The sequence below is a fragment of the Protopterus annectens genome, chromosome 4.part0 (genome assembly GCF_019279795.1).
Source record: "Protopterus annectens isolate FY-2018-M chromosome 4.part0, PAN1.0, whole genome shotgun sequence".
Lineage (NCBI taxonomy): Eukaryota > Metazoa > Chordata > Ceratodontiformes > Protopteridae > Protopterus > Protopterus annectens.
Genome location: NC_056733.1, coordinates 1119688823 through 1119711189, shown reverse-complemented (window position 1 = coordinate 1119711189; position 22367 = coordinate 1119688823). Strand labels below are relative to the sequence as shown.

The following is a 22367-nucleotide window of genomic DNA, read 5'->3' as shown; positions in this document are numbered from 1 at the left end:
ACACATCTTCCTTAATATCCTGCTCTTCCTCAGCACTTCCAAATGAAATCAGAGCGTATGGGGTTCATATGGATGGATGATTCAGTGAGGAACTAAACTTAATATGTGGAAGAGGGAGGTGCCTTTCAGATGCTGCACGACTCTAAGTCCACTAGTGATCTCACAGCGTGTACTGCAATATGCAACTACTGAAAATAAAAATCTAGCTAACATGCAAAATACTGTTTACTTTAGAGGACAATGTGTATCCCTCTCACTAGTTCCAGAAATGTGTGGAAAGGAGTGAAGTGCCGAGCAGTAAGACAGGTCAATGAAACAATTCACTGAGTACACATTGATAGCAGATTGACATTCTCCTCTCTTCAAAGGTATGTAAATCCTGTAGAAGCCTCATGCAGTTCCATTATATGTGTCTTAAAGTGGAATTGCTTCAAGAAAGGGCTCTAAGTTGAACTCCCTGTTCATGATGGCCCAGGAGGCGATGGATTCCACTTCTATTTCATCAAAATGTGCAGACATTATATAGACAAACCTTTCAACCTCTTAGTGCAAGAAATCTGGACAAAGCCTAAAATAATGGGAGGACAAGGTTCCAAAAACAGGGACAGATTTTAAATAGTAATCCTATAAACTTAGACAGTTACTAGAATAACAGAATTTGTGCCGGTGTGTATTTTCTAAAGGATATGACGTCTAAAGCTCAAACATATGTCATTATTTAGTGATTTCAATCCTTAGGGATTTGCTGGAAAAATATACATTTTATTGCAGAACAAACCAAAAATAAGAGGCAAAACTCTGGACATTTGAGAGGTAATACAGGTAAACCCCTCAGACATCTTTCTTATATTATTCTCTCTGCACCTGTTTTGATTTTTGTAGCTTGCAGCTGTGATTATCTTCCAAATTGCTAGCTCTTGGTGTACAGGGACAAATCTCTGACTATGATCCATACAAATAAGATTAATTAACAGCCTGTATGCAGGTGTAGCCAGCCAGGAGGAGTGGAAGTGAGCGTTTGGCATTGGTTAACCCACCCTGGGGGTGGGGCAGAGTGACTCAACCCACTGTGGTACAGACATCAGGTGAAGGCTGTGTGCAAAAGCATGCAAAAGGTCAAGACCTGTGCTGTGGTCTGCTGTACAGCATGTAGTAATGTAGACAGATTTGCTGCTTGGCATCACTGAGGGGACATACAAGCCCTGATTCAGCCTCTGGATGAGAAAGTTAGGCATAAAAATCCCAGAATCCTAAAATCATTGTGAATGACAACCTTTCTATCAATTTGCTCTCACCTAATTGATGGAAAGAAAATAGACAGCTGGTGTTGGTGAGAAAACAAAGATAAAGAAAAATCATTTTTTCTTCCTAAACCACATAAATAAATACATTGACTTGTAGCCTTTCTAACTTCAGTCTCTAAAATTCATGAATGTCTAATTACCTTAGGGGTCAGAGAGTACCTCAGTATGTGTGAAATGCTGTGTAATGAGCAACATGGCTCTAGACTAGGGCACAGCACTGATTGTCATCCTAATCTTCATTCCATCTCAAAGAGCTGAGAATCTGGATGGCTCATGGGTGCACTTTTTTGCAGATACATTTAAGACATTGGTCTCCCTCATATATCCACTCTTTGACGCCACTTCACATAACTTTCCCAAAATGTGTGCTTCCTCTTTGCCAGCTTACCTACAGACTGTGTACCTCATCCTTCCACTCAGCCCTTCCTCGCTGCACTCTAGTTTCCATAAGGATCCATATCTGCACTCTGCTTATCACACTGTTTCTGAGCTCACCAATCTGTGACTACTCTAATCTCAACTGCATTTCATGCAAAGGTGATCTGATTCTACACAAGTCCAACACCTGCATTAAAGACACCAAAGCAGTCCATTCCCGGCTGAGACAAGAACTTCTCAGGTATTATGCACACTAGAACACTTTGTACTTGTCTTATCTGTTACATGATTGTAATTTGTCTGGAGCTTTTCTCCTCGGGTCTCCACTGAAAATGGGCCTTTGGCTCAGTTGGAGTAACCCGATTAACAAATGTCAAATAAATAATAATAAAATAAATTAATTTTATCTGCACATCTCAGCTTCCTTTCATCTCCTTTGTATATCTCTAAGCTACCAAGCATTGATCTCTTTGAAATAATCCTCATGTTCTGGTATGCACTTTAACACCCTGAAGTCTAAAATAACACCCCATGTAAAGACAGCTCACTTCACTGTAATCTTCTTATTCCAGTATCAAGGCTGCATTGCGCAGTGCTGCATTCCTTCCACAGACCAATACGTACATCACATTGTGGCTTTTCTTTTACATTTTCATTTCTGTCATGCTACAAAACTGGCAAATAAAATGTACTGGTTCATAACTCCCCTTGTACCACTGTCTTACCATTTTAACAAAAACTGTCTATCTATATTGTATACTAGCTTAATGCAGAGAATCATACTATAAGGTGCTAGTTCACTTCATCCCATACTCCAGGTTTTGTTTCCTACAGTTGCCATTTGCTTACTGTGTGACCCTGAGCAAGCCATTTAACGGTGCTCTCTGGTTGCCCATGAAGAGAGACACTAATATCTAGTGGATTTAGTGGGTTTATCTAGCTGACAAATAAATATGATTAAGCACCAAATGATTTACCTAGTTAACAATTAAATAAAAATGATAAATACTGTGCACGTGCGTGTGTGTGTGTGTGTGTGTGTGTGTGTGTGTGTGTGTGTGTGTGTGTGTGTGTGTATGTGTGTGTGTGTTGAGAACAGTCTGTTGCTGAAGCATAAAAGTTTAAGTTTATCAGTTTATATCTTGCCTTTCACCAACACACATATGAGTGAGATACAGTTGCTTACAGGCCTACTTAGCAGGCCATCCAATTTTGCAATTTCCTCGAGACAAGGCAAGACAGAATTCAATGATCATTCTTTCTCTTGAGATTTGATAGTCCTGGACTAAGAATAATAAAGTTTGGGTGATGGGATCCTTACCCCATATGGACGTGCAAGGGGGATCACCCATATAAAAACATTTTAAGCGTGTTGCATTTGCTGCTATTTTTTCACAAACTCAGGTACCTGTGATACACGTTACAGATAGATAGATAGATAGATAGCTAGATAGATAGATAGATAGATAGATTGATAGATAGATAGATAGATAGATAGATAGATAGATAGATAGATAGATAGATAGAGTTACCTGTCCTGGCAATAGGTAATCCTGATGTGATAATGAAAAGAATCTCCTTTGTAAATAAATTGATAATGTTGTGTCTTTTGGCTTTTCCCGGTTAGGGGTCGCCACAGCGGAACTCCGGTCCACTAATGACTGGCAGTAGATTTTTATGTGCCGAGTTGCCAGCTCTGATGCACAACCTTCAATGAAGGTACGCCCATTCACGCATGTCTCCACACAGAAGACGCTCTAGCTGAGAATCGAACAGGACAACGTCTTACTGTGAAGCGACAACGCTACCGTAGCACCACCACCGTAGTTAAAATAAATTGATAATAATAATAATATTCTGTAAATAATCAAATCCAGTAACTATTCATGTAGCCATTAACTCTAATTCTACTGGAATAAACTATACTCACTTTAAATGCATTCTCTTACACTCATTCTTACAATGTTACTAGCCTTCTTTAGAAACAAGTTTCACCTTTATATTCTTTACTTCCCCCTCTACATTCTTTTTTGCTCAGTAGGTAAATATAATCAAAATGTACAAGTTATCATCAATGAGTGACACAGATTTATGCACTTGTTTTATAAATTCTGTTTCATGTATTACTTTATGTTTCTGTTTTTATGATTCTGTTTTTTGTTTTACTGTAACTCTGGAGCTTTTCTTCCTAAGCCTCTGCTGAAAGGGGTTCCATGTCAGTTGGAATTTCTTTGTAAACAAATGCAATTATATATATATAGACATACACATACATGCACACACATGTATTTGTGTGTGTGTGTGTGTGTGTGTGTGTGTGTGTGTGTGTGTGTGTGTGTGTGTGTGTGTGTGTGTGTGTGTGTGTGTTTGTAAACACCTCATCAGTGTTTGTGTTTTTCTGATTTTAATAAAATGGAGGAAGGCAGGCCTGTTCTTAAACAGAAGGACAAAAACAATATTACTATTTTACTTAATGCATGGAATACGCTATAATAAATATCCATAAACCTCAAATAGCCCTTAACATCAGTTAGTAAATTAAAAAAAAATAGATTTGTGCATAAACACCTGCTACTTTCATTACTTCTTGTATTATCATCAGTTAATTATACATGCCTTTATTATGGAAATAGCTGCATAACAACAAGATCCTGACCCAGCCCTTTGTTCTACAATCCTGCCATTAAATTTATCTACATTGAATATAGCGCAGTTTTCGGCAATATGCATCTCCATCATACATTTAACTTTCTGTAGTGGTGGGAGGCAAAGAAAATAATAGGTAGGTAGACAGATAAAGGGAGAGAGAGAGAGAGAGATAGATAGATAGATAGATAGATAGATAGATAGATAGATAGATAGATAGATAGATGGATGAACGGATAGATAGAAACATGTATAGTTTAAATACAAAGAATTCCAGAAATAATGACGTTAATGTGTAAATTACAAAATAAGACAGCAGCAGAAACACTAACAGGCATAGCAAGACTGAACAAATTGCTTAAAATATGGCAGATAAAATGAGTCTGGTAACAATCTGTGAGCATTTCAAAATGAATATATACAGTAATAACAAGAAACTGTAGGACAGCTAGCCTCCCCCCCAAAAAAAGTTTTATGTAAACAGAAAACCCTCACCCGCACCACCACCATATAAAAGTAGTGCTTACTACTGATTATGACCACTACATACTTCTAAGCTTTCACTTGAAAAAAAAAACAGAAAACTGGAAAATACTTTGTTGTAGACAGAAGTTGTGCATCTGCATTTATTTATTTATTTTTAGACTTCAAAACACTAGAGTACCATTTCTGAAATATTGTGGTTGAATTTGTCTGATTCAGGAACTCCTAGTTCAGGTGAAAGTGTGTATCTCAAATTAATTTGATACATTGATGTTGAAAGGGAACTGGCACCAAGAAGGAGCTAAGAAGGTCATAACAAATGAACTAAAGGTAATCAAATAGATTTAGAACATAGCAAGTAAAACTAGCGGAATACTTGAATACAAAGGAGGAAAAAAAACACCTGTAGAAAATAAGATGTTATTATTACACTTTACAGAAACTAGATAAATTTACATCTAGCACAGAAACTAGATAAATTTACATCTAGCACAGAAACTAGATAAATTTACATCTAGAACAGAAACTAGATAAATTTATATCTAGCATACTGTGTAGTATTTATTTAGTTTAGTTTAATTTGCTAGCTGGGAAATTTTGACTGGGCATAACTCATTTTAGTGTAAGCCTATTTTTATTTATTTTTATTTATTTTACATTTGTATACCGGGATAGTCCAACTGGACACGTGTCCATTTACAGCGGTGGCCCGGGGAGAAAAGCTCCACATTCAGTACAGAAAAACAAATAGTTGGAATAATATGACAACAATGTGATCATCTATACAGAAGCAAAAAACTGAAAATAGATAAAAATGCAACTTCCGATACAAAAACAAAATTTAACATGAGATAAAAAATACAACTTTCGATATAGAAACAGAAATCGGCACTAGATAAGCATTATAACTAACTACAGAGGCAGACAGAGACTGCTTATAGACATTATTTAGTGTCTATGGAGAAAAGCCCCAGTAGAAAAAAAAACACAACACAATCAATCATAACAACATTTTGTGGTCTTACAATATGACAGGTTCTACATACATACATGCATACATACATGCATACAATGAGTCTAAACAATGCAGTACAATTAAATATAAATGGTAAACACTGATTTAGGTTACATTACTTAAATATTGTGAATTCTAAGGAAGTATATATATATATATATATATATATATATATATATATATATATATGTTTATGTTTACTTAGGGTTCTGTGAAATACTAGGAAATATTATTTCACAAGAAAGTGGTGTGAATTTTGATCAGACTTCTTAGAAAGGTAAAAAAGGGCACACAGTGACTGAATTCTAGAATGTGTGGGTCAAAAGATAATCCCTAGGAGGATTGTGGAGGGTCTCGTGGAAGGTCTCAAATAAGATATTAAATAAGTAGGACCTGCAGCTTAAACAGACAAGGTGGGTTGTGTGGTCCATTTTCTTCCATCAAAATATGTTTCTCTAGTTCTGTTGGCACAGAGGAACAAACCCCTGACTGTGACCCAGGCAACACACATTTAATTAGTGACATGGGAGAGAGAAAGAAATGACAGTTCCTTGCTTTCTCACCTCTACTGGGGGAGATACAGGAATGATGTGCTGGTGAAATGCAGGTTGCTTAGAATGACAGCTCACTTTGGCATATGGGTGAGTTTGGGAGGAATCCCTGCCTTAATGCCCATAACAGTGATGCTCCTAAGCCACTCTTCATTGCATTCTGTGGCCAATACCTGGGACGCCAACAAGCTGATGGGGGGGGGCTGTGAGACAAGTCAAAATCTTCTCTTGTGCTATGGTGTCTCACTGGCCTTTGCAAGCCCTCTCATGGTAACTCACTTTGTTAGTAAGTCAGATGGCTGGTGTCCTCCACCAATGGGATTGCAACTGAGAATCAGGATTGCACATGGATGGGTGCTTATGAAGAATGCCATGTTTTTGCAGTTGTAGACCCCTAACTTGCTATGTTGTTGTATCTTTCGGCTTTTCCCAGTTAGGGGTTGCCACAGCAGAACTCCGGTCCACTAATGATTGGCAGTAGATTTTTACGTGCCAAGTTGCCAGCTCTGGCGCACAACCTTCAACGAAGGTGCGCCCATTCACGCATGTCTCCACACAGAAGACGCTCTAACTTGCTATGTGAAAATGTAAAAAGCCCCTTTTCTGCTTTTGACAACATAAACCAACATTTAGGTTATGTGCACAGCAACAGAGTTCTTTATGGTGGCTGTATTTATCATTATAGATATTTAGCTGTTTTTTTTTTTTTTTGCAAAAAATGTTCTCCTCCATTTTTACCACTTAACCAAAGTACATCATTTTATGATTTTAAACACTGTCCATTTGTGCCTTGGCCACCATTAAAAAAACATTATGGCGAGCTGCTATAAGAAATGAAAATAAGGCAGTCTAGCCAAGTCATATGTTGTCTGAACATGATTCAATGAACTCAGCAAGTCTTAACAAAACTGCCAGTCTAACAACTGAGCAAAAGCAGGTTGATTGTCTACAAAACTGAAGTATGTGTTTGTGTGGAGGTGGATTGAGTTTGGAAGTGACCCATCAGTGGTCAGAAGTATGTGAAAGTTTGTTGCATTGTGAGTGGAAGATTCTTTTTTTTTCTATGTGAAAGGGGAAAAAATGGGGGACAAATCTCAACAACCAGGAACAAATCCAGAAATAATCAGGGACACTTTTAAAATATTAATACTATTAACTTGAAATATTGATAGAAAGTGAATATTCATTTTCTGAAGTAAAAGAAGTCTATAATTTTAATAATTGTCATTATTAAGTGTAATTCACCACCTTTTATCCAAAAGTCAACAGTTTTACGAGGGATTAAGAGGGACAGAGCTAAAATTTCTGTCAAAATCAGGGACATCCCTGAAAATGATGGTCAGCTCAGAGGTTTGAAATGTTGGCCTACATGTTATGTTGAATGTTCATAATAGGACTGGTCAAATGGGAAGTAGCTGAAAGCACAAAATAAAGATGAAACCATGGATGCAATCATGCAGAATATATTGTGATACAGAATATGAGATGGCAAAGAAGATTAGAGGGATAAAGAAGAAATGGAGTGAAACAAAGATGAGTAGAGTTTGTGTGAGGTTCAAAACGTATATGAAAGGGAAAGGTGAGATAGCTATAGTATTTTAAGAAGATCCACACCTCCAGGCTATAATGCATCCGAGATTATCCAAGTGCAACTAACCCTGGGCAAGACCGCAATCCAAATTGTAGCTTGCTACAGAGCCCCCACCATGTCCCAGGATTCCCACTCCTCATTTCTTGATACACTGGAAAATATTAGGGTACAACCTAACACCCTAATAATGGGCGATTTCAACTACCTCACCATTAACTGGGAAAACTACTCATGTACCAACTCTTGTGCTCAACGTTTTCTGGAATTCATAAATTCCAATGCCTTGGATCAACTTATCCACACCCCTACCAGGGGCAGCAATATCCTAGACCTGGTCATTACCATTATGGGCAACTGGTGTTCCACACCAGAGGTCAATTCCTCATTGGTCAGAGCCAACCACAAGCTAATCACCCTAGACATCCACATCCCACCCCCACTCCCCATTAGGGAAACCACCGTAAAAAATTTCTCCAAAGTCAACTTCACACTTCTTAAGACAGAAGTGGCAAACTTCATAACACCCATGCTGATGGACAATAGAGGTACGGCTGCTGAATCCTATACAAATGCACTTTATAAGCACTTATACAATGTGCAATCCCTAACAGAAACAAGATGCTATCCTCCAAAAAAGGAAGCCAATCTGACAGTCCCCTGCCATAAACAAACTCTACAACAGAAGAAAGAAACTGTTGCAAAAAAAGAGTAAAATTCCATGACTGGAGGAACTCTCTGGTCAGCCTCAGTAAGAAGCTGAGATCCCTCATAAAATCCTCCAAAGCTAGTTATGAAAACAAAATTGCCACTGATTCTAAAGACAACTACAAGCATTCTATCACTATGTCAAGAATCTCAATGGCAACACTCAGATCTGCTCTGAGTTACAGCACAATGGCACTAAATATACAGAACCAACTGATATTGCCAACATCCTGGCAGACAGGTTCAGTGCTAACTTTATCCCTCTCTCACCCCCTAAAGGCCCATCTCTATACCGGAAGAATGCAAAGTTACTGTAATCATGGCTGCACAGGTAAAAAACACACTCTCCAAAGCCAAGAACACAGCATCCATGGGACCTGACAACATCCCAGGCTGCGTTCTGCATGAACTACAGAATGAACTGGCACACCACCTAAATACCATGTTCAATCATAGCCTCACCTCAGGCTTTGTGCTCACTGAATGGCACACAGCAACACTTATCCCACTCCACAAAGGGGGAGCCACCACGGACCCTGGGAAATACCGCCCCATTAGCCTGACGAGCCTGGTCTGCAAGGCTATGGAATGTATCATCATGGAACGTATAAACAATGACATTGGTAATCTCCAAACTCTGGACCCTACCCAGTTCGGGTTTGTAAAAGGCAGATCATGTCTTCTAAACCTGATAGACTTCTTTGAAGCGGTCACCAAAGCCGTAGATGAGGGTAAGGTCATTCACACAGCCTATCTAGATCTCGCCAAGGCTTTCGACACTATCCCCCACTCTGGAATTATAGATAAACTCACTAAACTAGGTATAAATCCATATGTCACAAGATGTGTTGCCACCTGGCTCACTGACAGTACCCACACTGTGAAAGTAGCAGACCCTAAATCCAACTTCAGACCAGTGACAAGTGGAGTGCCACAGGGTTCAGTCCTAGGTCCTCTCCTATTTGGTATCTACTTCTCTGAAGTACAGGCTAACACAGAAGGTCTTTGGCTAACAAAGTTCGCAGATGACTGCAAACTAGGAGCCATAATCAAAACTCCTAACGATGTGGACATCCTACAAAAGGGCCTCACTGAGACAGATGCCTGGTGTCAAAGCCATGGCCTCAAGCTCAATGCCAAAAAGTGCATTGTCATCCCTTTTGGTAAAAACTCTGTACCCATGAACTACCACATATGCAGTAGTCTACTTAACATTGAAAGTGTGATAAGAGACCTTGGAACACAGGTGGACAATAGTCTCTCCTTTGATAATCAGATTGCCACAGTAGTCAGGAAATCCTTCTACATGGCACACCTCATCACAAAAGGTTTCTCATCCAGGAAAAAAGAGGTCATTGTTCCCCTCTACTCATCACTCATTAGACCCATTATAGAGTACAATGCACCTTTTGGTATGTACCTCACAAGACATCTACAACAACTGGAAAGGCTGCAGAAATACCTCACAAAGAGGATTACCGGCCTCAAACAGATGCCCTACGCAGACCGTCTAAAAAAAACTCCAGCTTTACTCCGTCGCATATCGTCTACTCAGAGGTGATCTCTGCCTAACATACAAAGCTATGTCAAACCCAGAGCTGTTGGACATGCTCCACTTAAAGAAATCCCACTCCATCCGAGCTACATGCTCTAGGGACCTAAACCTTATCACCACAATAAACAGACCATGCTGGAGGGATAGATTCCTGTCCCAGAGACTTCCCATACTCTGGAACAAACTACCTAGCTCCTCATTAGCACTCTTCAAGAAAAATCTTGATGATTGGATGGGAGATAGGAAATTCACCCCTAGATCACTTCTGTGGCTCTGCTCGACAGGGGCACATGAAAATTATTTTCTTGGGTTGCAAAAGCCAGGGTACCGTTTGGCTAGGCTTATATAAGTCCTAGGGCCAGTAGCCTAGTACCTACCTATGAACCTATAAGAATAAAGGATGAATAAATGAGTGCAGTGTGCGGGTCCCTGTAAAGGCGTGGGGGTTTGCCCTGAAGCCCCTTTGTTGAATTGCTGTAGGTTGAAGTTCACCAAGTGAATTGTCATGTTAATGTGTTGATCTGCTACCTTTTTATATACTGCGGTATATTTCATATTTATTGTGTCCCTTTGTTTATTTTTTGAACATGATTCCCTTTTTAATAAAACATGTTTGAGGAAAGATTTAACGCTTTCTGTAAGTCTACAAATTGCATCAACAATTGAGTTTGAAATCGCCAGTTTAAGTACGCGATATAAAATCTTTAAGACATTTTACCTTCTAAAGAAAGTGCAGTTCCAAAACGCAAAGCAGAATTCATCAAAAAGTTAAGACAAAAACTTCACAAAAGGACGAAATGTTTTACTGTAAATAAACGTGTATCCAAAGAAACTGGCGTTGCATTTAATAGGCCTTTATTTCTGCAGGCTCCTGCATTTTCCGGCGTTCCCAGTATATTTGCTTCCCTTATGCTGTATACTTTATTTGCTGCAGAGTCGTTTATGTATTCTGTAAAAGATAAGATGTGAGTGCTGAGACATTACAGGACTATATATCGAAACCGCTATCGTACATTGCAATTGTTTATGTACTATATAAAGCGCTACTGTCATATGCCAGTTGGCCCGGGTCGTAGATGAAAGGGGTTCGTGGAACAGTCCACCTACCAAGTTAACAAAGTTCAGTAAGTAAATAAGTAAAGTTTACATCCATTTGGATTTCATAAGGATTGCATTAGTACCTTTTTATCGTTGTCCATAAAAATACTATCGAAAGGCTGCAGAAAATGAAATGGTGCCCTTCTCAACATCTTAGTACAAGAAACATGGATAAAGCCAAAATAATGGAGTATGAAAACTCATAGTCGGGGACAGATTTTAAATATTGCTCTTACAAACGAAGAAAGTTGATAGAATAACAGGTTTTGCATTAGAGTGAATTTTCTGAAGGATGCAAAATGTGAAAGGCAAATGTTTGCCATTATTTAGTGATTTCAATCATCAATTATTTGTTAGCAAAAAAAATGTATGAGGCTAAAGAAAAAAATATGAGGAAAAATCTGGATATTCTGCAGAAACTGGACATTTGAGAGGTGTGTGCTTCCTTCACATTAATTATTTGAACTCAGCCCGTTCATTTCTCTGCCCAGTCCCGAACATGTCATTATCCCCTATATAACCCTTGGAGCTTACATTACCGATGGGAGTAGCTTAACGAAAAAACACAAGCCAAATTCTGTAATCAGTTAACCTTCTGTGTATGCTGGCATTCACACTTATACTAGTGTTTATTTGTTTTGGTAATTAGGTGGACAGAATCGGTTACTTGTTTTTCCCGGCTAAAGCCCTGGAAAATACAAAAAGGTGGAATGTTAGATTCTGCCACTAACTGCGCTACCTGTTTCCTTGGTTATGGTTTACTGCAAAACAAATTACAGGTCTCCTTTCACTCTCTCAAGTGAAAAATTGGAGTCATCTGAATCAGAATTCGGGTGTAACAAATAAAAACATTTGCTCTTATTAAAGCTTGATTGTGGATGTTAGTAAAACATTTACATTTCTATAAAGATATCAAAGAGATCTCCATTTACCATCACTGCATGGACTGTGGTTTGAGTCATTTGATTTATCTAACTTGTGTATCAGATAAAACAAAAATCGCAATATATATATTATCTGAAACAGCCTATTCAATGGTTGTCACAAGTTCCCCAAAACAAACACATCTAAGGGAAGTGACATATTTTACAGTTCAGAAAGGTAACGCAGGCCTTTTACTTTGTCTGTTTAGTACTACATTGGAACAGACAAAATTCACCCGATGCGAAACCATGTTACATACCTCTCAACCTCTTATAGCAAGAAATCTGGACAAAGCCATAAATAAAAGCGGGGAAAAGGCCCAAAAAATAGGGACATTTTTTAAAATATTGCTCTTAAAACTTACGAAGTTAATAATAACAGGTTGTGCATTGGCATGAATTTTCTGAAGTGTATGAAGTCTGAAACTCAAGTGTCCATCATTATTCTCTAACTTCATTTTTTAATAATTTGCCACTAATTTGCCAGAAAACCACAATTTTATGAAAAACGGACCAAAGCATACGAGGCAAAATCTGGGCATCTGTACAGTTGAGAGGTTATGCGGCATGTAACTATACATAATATAGGGAGTTGGGCTGGGTTGGCATAATGGTTTTGGTATTTACCTCACAAACACAAGGTACAGGGTTTCAGTTTCACCTTTGGGAAAGTGACCAGGCTTAAATTGGCCCGCAAGGCCAGCGTGCCTAGTGCTTACCTATGAACCTAACTGCACAACTAGTATACGATATTTTCAGCAAAAAATGGTGACGTGTCCGCTTCTATTCATACTTAATCTTTTGTTTACTAAGCAAGACATGATAATTAGGTAATCTTGTCTTTCCATAGTGGGAGCGTGTAGGCTTTTTTCATTAACTTTGTAACTGTATATGAGATGAGCAAGCGGATCAAACTATTATTTTTTATATTATTTTTAACTGGGTAATTTTACTTAATTTATGTAATACGCTAATAACTTCCACATTCCACGCTTTATCTTGAGTTTACTAAGCAAAATGTGATAGTTTGGTTATCACACCTTCCCATAGTCTGTGTGAATGGGGGGTGCAGACCAAAACAGTTTTTTTCATTAACTTTATAGCTGTAGATGAGACGAATGCGCAGTCAAACTATTATTTTGTGTATTATTTTAACTGGGTGAATTAATTTCTCTAATACGCTATTAACCTCCACATTCCAGTCATTTGCAGAAGTCAAAATGTATCAAAAGTCAGTCAGTACACCATAAATATCCATTCAATAGTTAAGCCATTTAAACAGCGCAGTTTAAACAGTATTCTTTACCACCAACGATCTGACATTTACAGCCGTGAGCCATATGATCCATAAAACTTAAAATACATTTAATTTATACAACTATGTTACTATATATATATATATATATATATATATATATATATATATATATATATATATATATATACACACACACACACACACACACACACGCACACACACAGATAGATGGTGGACCACAAGATAAATGTGTGTGTGTATATATATATATATATATATATATATATATATACATACACACACACACAGATAGATGGTGGACTACAAGATAAATGTGTGTGTGTGTGTGTGTGTATATATATATATATATATATATATATATATATATATAAATACATACATACACAGAAAGTCTTTCGAACAGCGAAACAGGTGCGGCCTTTAGGCAATAGTGGTCACTTATGCATCTCCTTTAGGGGTTTATATGGATTTTATGGAAAACACAGCTAAGTGACCTCGCTGAGAGAGGGGCAGGAATTCATCAAACTCAGGTGATACATGTCAGTGCCTTAAATGCCTGTATCCTGCCCCCTTAGTATTCCTCACACAAGCCCCAAATGGATCAGAAATAAAACTTGCAGTTTTTTATGTTGTACATCACAGAAGAAAGACGCATCTAGTGTAGAAAACATAAAAAGTGAAACAGATAACACCTGCTATGTATTTGCTTAAAATGTGAAACATGGAGGTCTGAAAGGGTATCAGTTTACTGGCACGTCCCTCTTTCTCTCGCTCATTTCAAGTAGAAATCTTTAATGCAAATTATTTCAAAATAACGGTGGATGCCAGCGATAAAAGAAGGAAGGCTGACGTGTTTCTGCTCTGAAAAATCCTGGAATTGTAAAACAATGCAAGAAAATAATCGGGATATCTGTATTACGTAAATAAGGGTTGTTGGTCGTATGACAGAAATGTTTACCCGCTCTGTACCCTTGAGCATGAACTATTGTAATAAAATTAATAATATTGCCGCCAAAAAATAAAGCAGGTATTTATTCATGCATTGCCTGTGCCAGTGGTGATGTATTGTGCATGCTGGCAAGCAGATAAATAAGTGAATTAAGTCATCACACAAGCACATACACATACATACATATACACAGCTTTGAGAAACCAGAAATCATTAAGCCCCAAATAAAGGTGTAGGGGTCTAGAAAGTACATATATATATTGATCAAGACACCCGCTCTGTGACCGATACAATTAAATTATTTTTTATGATCGTACGTTGCCTGAGCTTGCGTACAAGTTACATTGGCTTGATATATCCTCATTTTTCTATGCCGTGAGTAAATACTACACTGTAGTCCCCGTTTTGTTCCACAGTTGCAGTAATTCTGATTCATGCTTAATCTCGATAATAAATTGTTTGACTCCTGTTACTTCTTTGTAAAGTGTTAGCAATTATAACCGCCGTCTGTGTGCGTTACATATCGTAAGTTTTAACAGCCTCCCACCACATGACCAAAAATTGACATTTTCGCTTAATTTTACACAATCCTATTTCACTGAGATTTCAAAACAGCAATAAACAAGGTAGTCATTTATGTTATCGAAAGTATTCCGTTTACAATAAGCTTTCAGTCAGCGTCATGTGTACTGATTAACATATAAAGTATTGATTTTGCCTGCTGATAAGAAACTTACATGCAAGGCAAAACTTTGAACCTGTGACACTTTGACACAAGGGTCTTAATAATGTGTCAGAAAATAAAAGTGAAAAGGGGAAAAGAAAACGACATCACAACAGGCTGTTGCAGTACAATGAAGCAGACAGTACATGTAGATTATTGTTGAAGTATTGGCAGCCATACAACATTTTATAGGAGTCCCATGTTAAGCACACATAAATAATGGGGCAGGCGTGTGGGAAGCTCATAGCTCACTTATATAAACAATGCTTCCTCAAAATGCAACTAATATGTATTTTAGATTATGGTGCCAATTTTCTTGTTAAACTGTTTGATGTCAGCTGGTCAACGCATCAATTTCCATGCAAGATACGGCTCATTGAAAAAATCACCGAAGTGCAGAAAGATATCAAATTTAATGCCTCCATTGCAGATGACTGCGTTGTGTAATTTGTTAATAAAAACCTCAGATGGAAAATACAGTACTGGGATTAAGGCATCCTCAAAAACAAATGACATAGTGTTCTGAAATAGTGTTTATGTACCTGATAAGTAAGTTCCAGACTTGTTAATGAATGTTCTATCAGTAAATGTGTGTTTTGCGTTTTCCCCCTGACCACGATCACTCAACTACCCAGATTTTCGCAGAATGTCCAGATTTTTTGTCTCATATTTTTGGTCTAGTCCTCCTAAAATTTGTGATTTCCTGGCACATCACTGAGGAATGAAGTCACTATATAGTAACAGACATTTGAGTTTTAGACTTTATATCCTTTAGAAAATGCATGCTAACACAAAACCTGTTACTCTAGCTACGTTATAAGTTTATAAGAGCTCTGTTTAAAATTTGTCTCTATTTGGGGGGCCTTTGCCCCCCATTACTTTAGGCTTTGTCCAGATTTCTTTTGCTAAGTGGCTGAGAGCTATAATCACCCATTTTGCCTTCTCCTTTATTATTTAAACGTATCTGTTATTTTAATTTCTGTATTATAGAAAAATGAAGAAAAGCAATATAAAATTATTTGGAAGCTGCATTAATGTATAGATACAACCATAAATCAAACAAATCATGCATCGCTTATGCTTTTTAATTTTCAGTATAGACATTCTTAATTTTCTTCCGATGTATACCGTATACAGTACACACTAAACTGTCGGCACTATGCAGTTTAAAACATCCTACATCCTAAACAACAATAAAAAGAGATGTTACCGTAATCTAACCACTCGTGCAGTTAGTCCGGTGAATACGTACTTCCATGATAAATTATGCTTCTTAATATTTCAAAAATGCAAAATCCTTGGTTTGTTACGTTTTTAATAAAGCCTACCATGTTTATTCTTCCTGGTGTCTCCTAGCCCAGCTTGTTGCACTGTAAAGACAACGGAATGGCTGACACTATAAACTGTCACTGGAATAAGAAATTGCTAGCTGGGGATTTGTGGAATAAGAAATATATGGTTGAGGTATTTTGGGGTGTACTCATTTTACATCAAACTATTCCAGTTTACTTAAATGTTAATATGATTATTATTATTCGGAAAAGGTACATAAAATATATATCAAAAACGACCAAGTGTGTAGTAGCTGTGTTACATGGGTCTTAAAACCACAATAAATGTTTTCCCAGTTTCAGCCAAAGTTATGCAGATTCCGACAGAAAAAAGAGAGAATGAGAACGTAGAGAAAAGAGGGGGAAACAGCATCTTTCGTTTGTCCTTGAATCATTTCTCTGGTCAGTGAAACACATTCACTCAACCATTTAACACCCTTAAGACCCACATGGCTATTTTAAAGTTTTTGATGACATAATGACGGTGTAACCATTGGGAAAAGCCTAACTTGCAGAGTAAAAACTATGACAAATAAATGCTATAGTTTCATAAAGAGCAATAGAGCATGTTGGTGAAATATACACCGCTAAGCAAGACATCGTACTAGTCCACAGACGCATTATGCTGGCGGCAAGTTTTCTGCTACCATAGAAGAACTCACATTTAACAAAACAATAATTGGGGCACAGCTGTTCACACGCTAAAGGTGATTGAGGAGGTCAGGTTTTTCAGCTGTTTCTTATTTTCTCACCGTTTGGTCTATTTCTCAGGAAGTAGTGACTTTTTTAAAACAACTGACAACGCTGCACAACGTAGGATATCCGACTTCTTTACAAATGTTTGCTTAATCCATATCGCTGAACTGACCAGATGTTCGCAAAATGTCCAGACTTTTGTCTCATGTTTTTAATCTGTTCCTCGTAAAGATTTGTTTTTCTGGCAAATTATTGGCAAATGTTAATGCAAAACCATCTGTAAGAGCAGTATTTAAAAACTGTCACTGTATGTCCCCATTCCCTATTATTTATGGCTCTGTCCAGATTCTTGCTCTAAGAGCTCTAAGAGGTTAAAAGGTATGTTGCTCATACAACTACATTTAATCTTATCAACTTTCTTAGTAATCAGCGTAGCACTTAATTATACGAGGGTCATATAAACTCGGCATTGTTGTATCGGATCAAGAGATGTTGAGATAAATATAATGTATCCCGTAATAAAGGACAACACGTTAAGATGAGAGGGTACTACACATAGTAACTTCTGCATCAAAACCACTCAACGTAATTAAACATCAAGAAGAATGGACAAAACAACTTAAAGCCGAAAAGTATTTTATCAGCATATTTCCACTCAAACATACCACCACCGACAGCACGAACAATAATAAAACAGAAAGAACTGCACTGCAAAATTTGCTAGGTTTGTTTTAACAAAACAATGATGTCAGCCTCAGTCAGCTCACCCTACACCTGATAGTTGTTGTGTCTTATTTAGTTTGCTTACCCTTAACTAGATGCATCTGAGGATGTCTAGGCCACTTTTTTGTTGTTGTTGTTGACTGTCCGAAGGGAAATGTTAAGCATCCATGATCTGGTGCAAACTTTAAAATTTTCGAAGTCCATAGCACACAGTAGCTTTTTTCTATTATAGGATTTTTTTTCTGGCCGTTGTATGTTGTACCTGTTATGTAAATACTATTTGATGTTTTGCATTACTGTTTGTTAACTTTCTGACTTATTTACGGGTATTGTTTTGTTGTTATGTTTAACTTGCTTCTAAAAACATAACACCAATATGTTCACACAAAGTTGTACAACATTGTTAGGTAATATACAACTATTGGCATGGTATAAATATGCAACATGTACACTCCGATACACTTTCAGACTTTATCTTGTTTAACAATAGAGCCGCGTGTGTGTGTGTGTGTGTGTGTGTGTGTGTGTTCATTTTCCTGAAAATCAAATATTTAAGTGCAGTCAATATGCAAACATTTACCTGTAATCAGCATTTTATTTTGTGAACGTTGCACTACCCATACCTCTCAACTGTGCATATTTTCGCAGAATGTCCAGACCTTTGCCTCATATGTTCTGCATGTTCTTCATAAAATGTGTGGTTTTCTGGCAAACCATTGAAGAGTGAAGTCATTAAATAATGGCATACATTTGAGTTTTAGACGTCATATATTTTCTGTTAAAATCTATAACAGCAATATTTAAATATTTCCTTTTTTTACTTTTACCCCCCCCCCCCCCCCATTTTAGGCTTTGTCCAGTTGTCTTGCACTAATAGGATGAGAAGTATGCGTTTACCTAAAGTAAAGAAAGTCCAAACAACAAAAACATACACTTAATACACACATTTAAACCATTTTGTTTATTCCCACCACCTTCGTAATATGTGTCTTACTCGGAATTATTTTATCCCTGACTTCAAAAGTGATTTATATTTCGCTGACAAACTCGAGAAAGTTTTAAGAGACTGTAAGCACTTGGTCAACTCCACGACCACAAAACACTCTAACCTAATTAACCACTGGTGTAACCTCATTTTAAGTTATTTTATGAAATTAATAAACAAGATACTATGCCTTGACAATCCTACTTTTAGAAGCGGTTATCATCAATGGCCTTGAAGATGCACATGCAAAACATTCGGAACACCACAAGAAACAATATGTAGTTCAGTTAAAAAATCTGTTTCACACTTACGCACCTCCACTTGGTCCTGCGGTTCTGGAACCAGGTCTTTACTTGGGCATCGGTCATTTTGAGAGACTTCGCGAGCGCCGCCCTCTCGGCCGAAGCCAGATACTTCTGGCGGTGGAAGCGTTTCTCTAGTTCACAGATCTGTACCCTTGAAAAAGACGTCCGTGGCTTCTTTCTCTTCGGCGGGGTCCTGTTTTGGTAAGGATGTCCGATCCTGCGGGTCACTGTGAAGGGCGTCAAGGCTGCTGGAGATAGTAGAGATCCGGCTGGTTGGGTATCCAAGATAAAAGAGAAAAACAAAGATATGTTGACAGTTAACCAGACCTGCAAATGGTAAAATGAAGCAGCAAACAATTAACAAGAGAAACACTTGTTATCAAAATTCTGCATTGTAGTGTTACACCTGACACACATAGGGTGGTAGGAAAACACAATGGATGTTAGTACTACCGATATATAGAAAAATTGTGTCCAGTTGTTTGATAACATGCAGCTAAAATAATCTGTGTAACACGAAATAATAATCAATGGAATTCAATATAATTTATAATTATTGTGTCTGCTGTACTCAACAGCATTTAAAATAATAAATAAAAACGAAGTAAGGTGCAGGCGTCGCCGTGAAAGTTTATCGAAGCGTTACCAATGTGTAAAGTAAATTCTTGATTACATGGATTAAATCCGAGAAGCGGAAATGTTTTGCAAAAAAATGATCTGTAACATCAAGGAACAACTGAGTACTACAGAAACTAATTTCCCCAAATGCAAACTGTTTTATATCAAGCAGTTAATATCGACAAGTGTCTCAGTGTTAAGTTGCAAAAAGATAAAAAACTATCATTAACTATTTCAAATGAATTAATGTTACTGGGTTATCATGCCCCAAAAATTGTTCTGTGGGGAAAGCTGTTCTGATTAGCCTTTCTCGACACTGAAGTGGTAACAGTAACGTTATCATGAAAATAAATTGCACTTTTCTTCTCTGGGGTGTGCATTTTATAAATATTAAAATAACCAGTTTTCCGTGTTTGTAAATACTCTGTAAAATACGGAACTATAATCTGTCGGTACATTGAAAAAATGCAAGATTCCATGAAGTTTAGCATTTTAGACTAGAATACTAATTCACTACAAATTGTACTCTTATATTTACCGTTTGTGTTTCTAAAAAAATGCCACTTTGCTTTATTCAGTGTTCTATTCTCAGACTCTTCGTTTTATACACTGATGTACCAAATGTATAGCAGAATCACAGTAGTGACTTCACATTAAGGAAATTAAATTTAGTAATTGTGGGTATATTCTCGGAATTTAACATCACGAATATGGAAGTATTATTATTATTATTATTATGTTTAACTCTAAATTATTGACCCTGTATGTTTATGTGTATATATACAAACTGCACATTAATTACACACATATAAAGTTACACTTTACAGTCCGTTTAATAACGTTATGCATGGACATTTGGAATTTCTTGTGCTTCAGGTGATCTTATATATTTAAAATATATAATATATAGGTGTGTGTATAATCCTTAAAACGTGTTGTTGGTGTGGTTGCCATTTCGTAGGCCGACTTTTATTTTGAAAAGAATAACTGATGTTGAATGTACGCTTACAATGAATGTATTTACGTGTGTTACATTCAGGTTATTTCCTAGAGTGTGAGGACGTCTGCTATAGGAAATTAAATAAAATATACAGTAAAACTAATTGATTAGAAAAGAAACTAAGAAGAGTCATACAACTATCTGCTGTTCAGATACAGTTTTAATGAGAGCAGTAGTTCTTAAATAGCTGCAGGACAGGACAGTTAGTGTCATTCTAAATACTGTACGGGTAATGTAAAATCACCTACCTGTAAAACGGTCCTTGACAAAACGGCGGCTACTCTCCATCCAAGGAAAGTTGAGACCTCCGAGAGTGGATACAGCAGGCATGGGAGGTGGAGGCACAGCACCGGGAATAGGTCGGTGTGCAGGGACACGGATCACTCCTGCTGCTGGAGCTAGGCTGAGGCTCACGCTGTAAGATCCAGAGTCATCGAATGGTGCTCCTAGGCCGTGAAACTGGTAAGGTGGCCCTGTACGACCTGCTCCTGCCAATTGGTACCCAGCGTTTTCAGAACCTGAGCCTCGGCTCGTGGACTGTGAAGAGTTTTCCTGGTCAGAACTGCTCAGAATTTGATCAATACCAAAAGTAATAGCTTCGTGCTGTTGGGGCTGGCTTGGTGGATGTTGTGGCTGCGGTGGCGTTGATGTTGGCTGCTCCATCCTCTGGGGTGGATGAGCTTGGCTGTATACCCTCTCCCTCAATAGTCCAGCTCCTCCATGAACGGCACCGCTCTTGCTGCAGCTCCTGATGCCAAAAAGTTCTTCCTTGCGCTTAAGCTGTAGCTCCTCTCTTTGAAATGCCGCCAGAGACTGGGCTACTCATCCCGCGATTGTAGTTCCGATTGGCAAATGTGAACAAGCCTCCGCCTGCTCATTGGCTTATGTGTGGCACAGAAGTCTACAGTGAGCTAAAGGAGCATCCCATGGTGACATCAGAAGTACCAGAAGTACACCAGCTGCAGGGGTTAAAACATACACAGCTTCGTTTCTCCTCCTCCTCCATCAAAATTATGACGCCACTACAAATATTGATTTGAAAGAATACAGTTATTACTGGAACTTTTTTATTATTTTTTACTTGTTTAGTACTGCATAGGATGTTGTTAGAACGATAACTTGAAAATGCTTAAGCAAATCACCTTAGTGTTTATCATTAATAAAGTGCTGATGTTTTTGTAAAAATGACGCCAGCTCTGAAACTACTGTGCATCTTTTTCCACTACTGTAACTACATTCCTAGAGTTACATTGCACCACACTATCTACTTCTAATTGCTGTACAGATAAAACACATTATGCAAGAAACTATATATATATATATATATATATATATATATATATATATATATATATATTTCAAAGTATTGCGATTTTGTGTGTCATTGGCCATCTTTTATCACCTAAACTACGATTTCCCAAAAAGCTCCAAACTATCCGCTTTCTTTCTCCTTCTTTATCAACTTCTGATTCTTAGGCTACATTGTGATTGATGAAGTTCTTTAGAAC

General features: G+C 37.6%; 1 protein-coding gene across 1 annotated transcript in view; it reads right to left on the bottom strand.

The window, feature by feature from the left end:
* Positions 1–21825, bottom strand: part of TLX3 (T cell leukemia homeobox 3) — a 39214-nt gene extending 17389 nt beyond the window's left edge. Inside the window, exons 1-2 of the mRNA XM_044069093.1 lie at positions 21108–21825; positions 19252–19510 (exon numbers count right to left, since the gene is read on the bottom strand). Of these exons, the coding sequence (XP_043925028.1) occupies positions 19252–19510; positions 21108–21522 (674 nt within the window). The 5' untranslated portion in view covers positions 21523–21825. The remainder of the gene's footprint in view (positions 1–19251; positions 19511–21107) is intronic.
* Between the last annotated feature and the right edge of the window lie 542 nt (positions 21826–22367).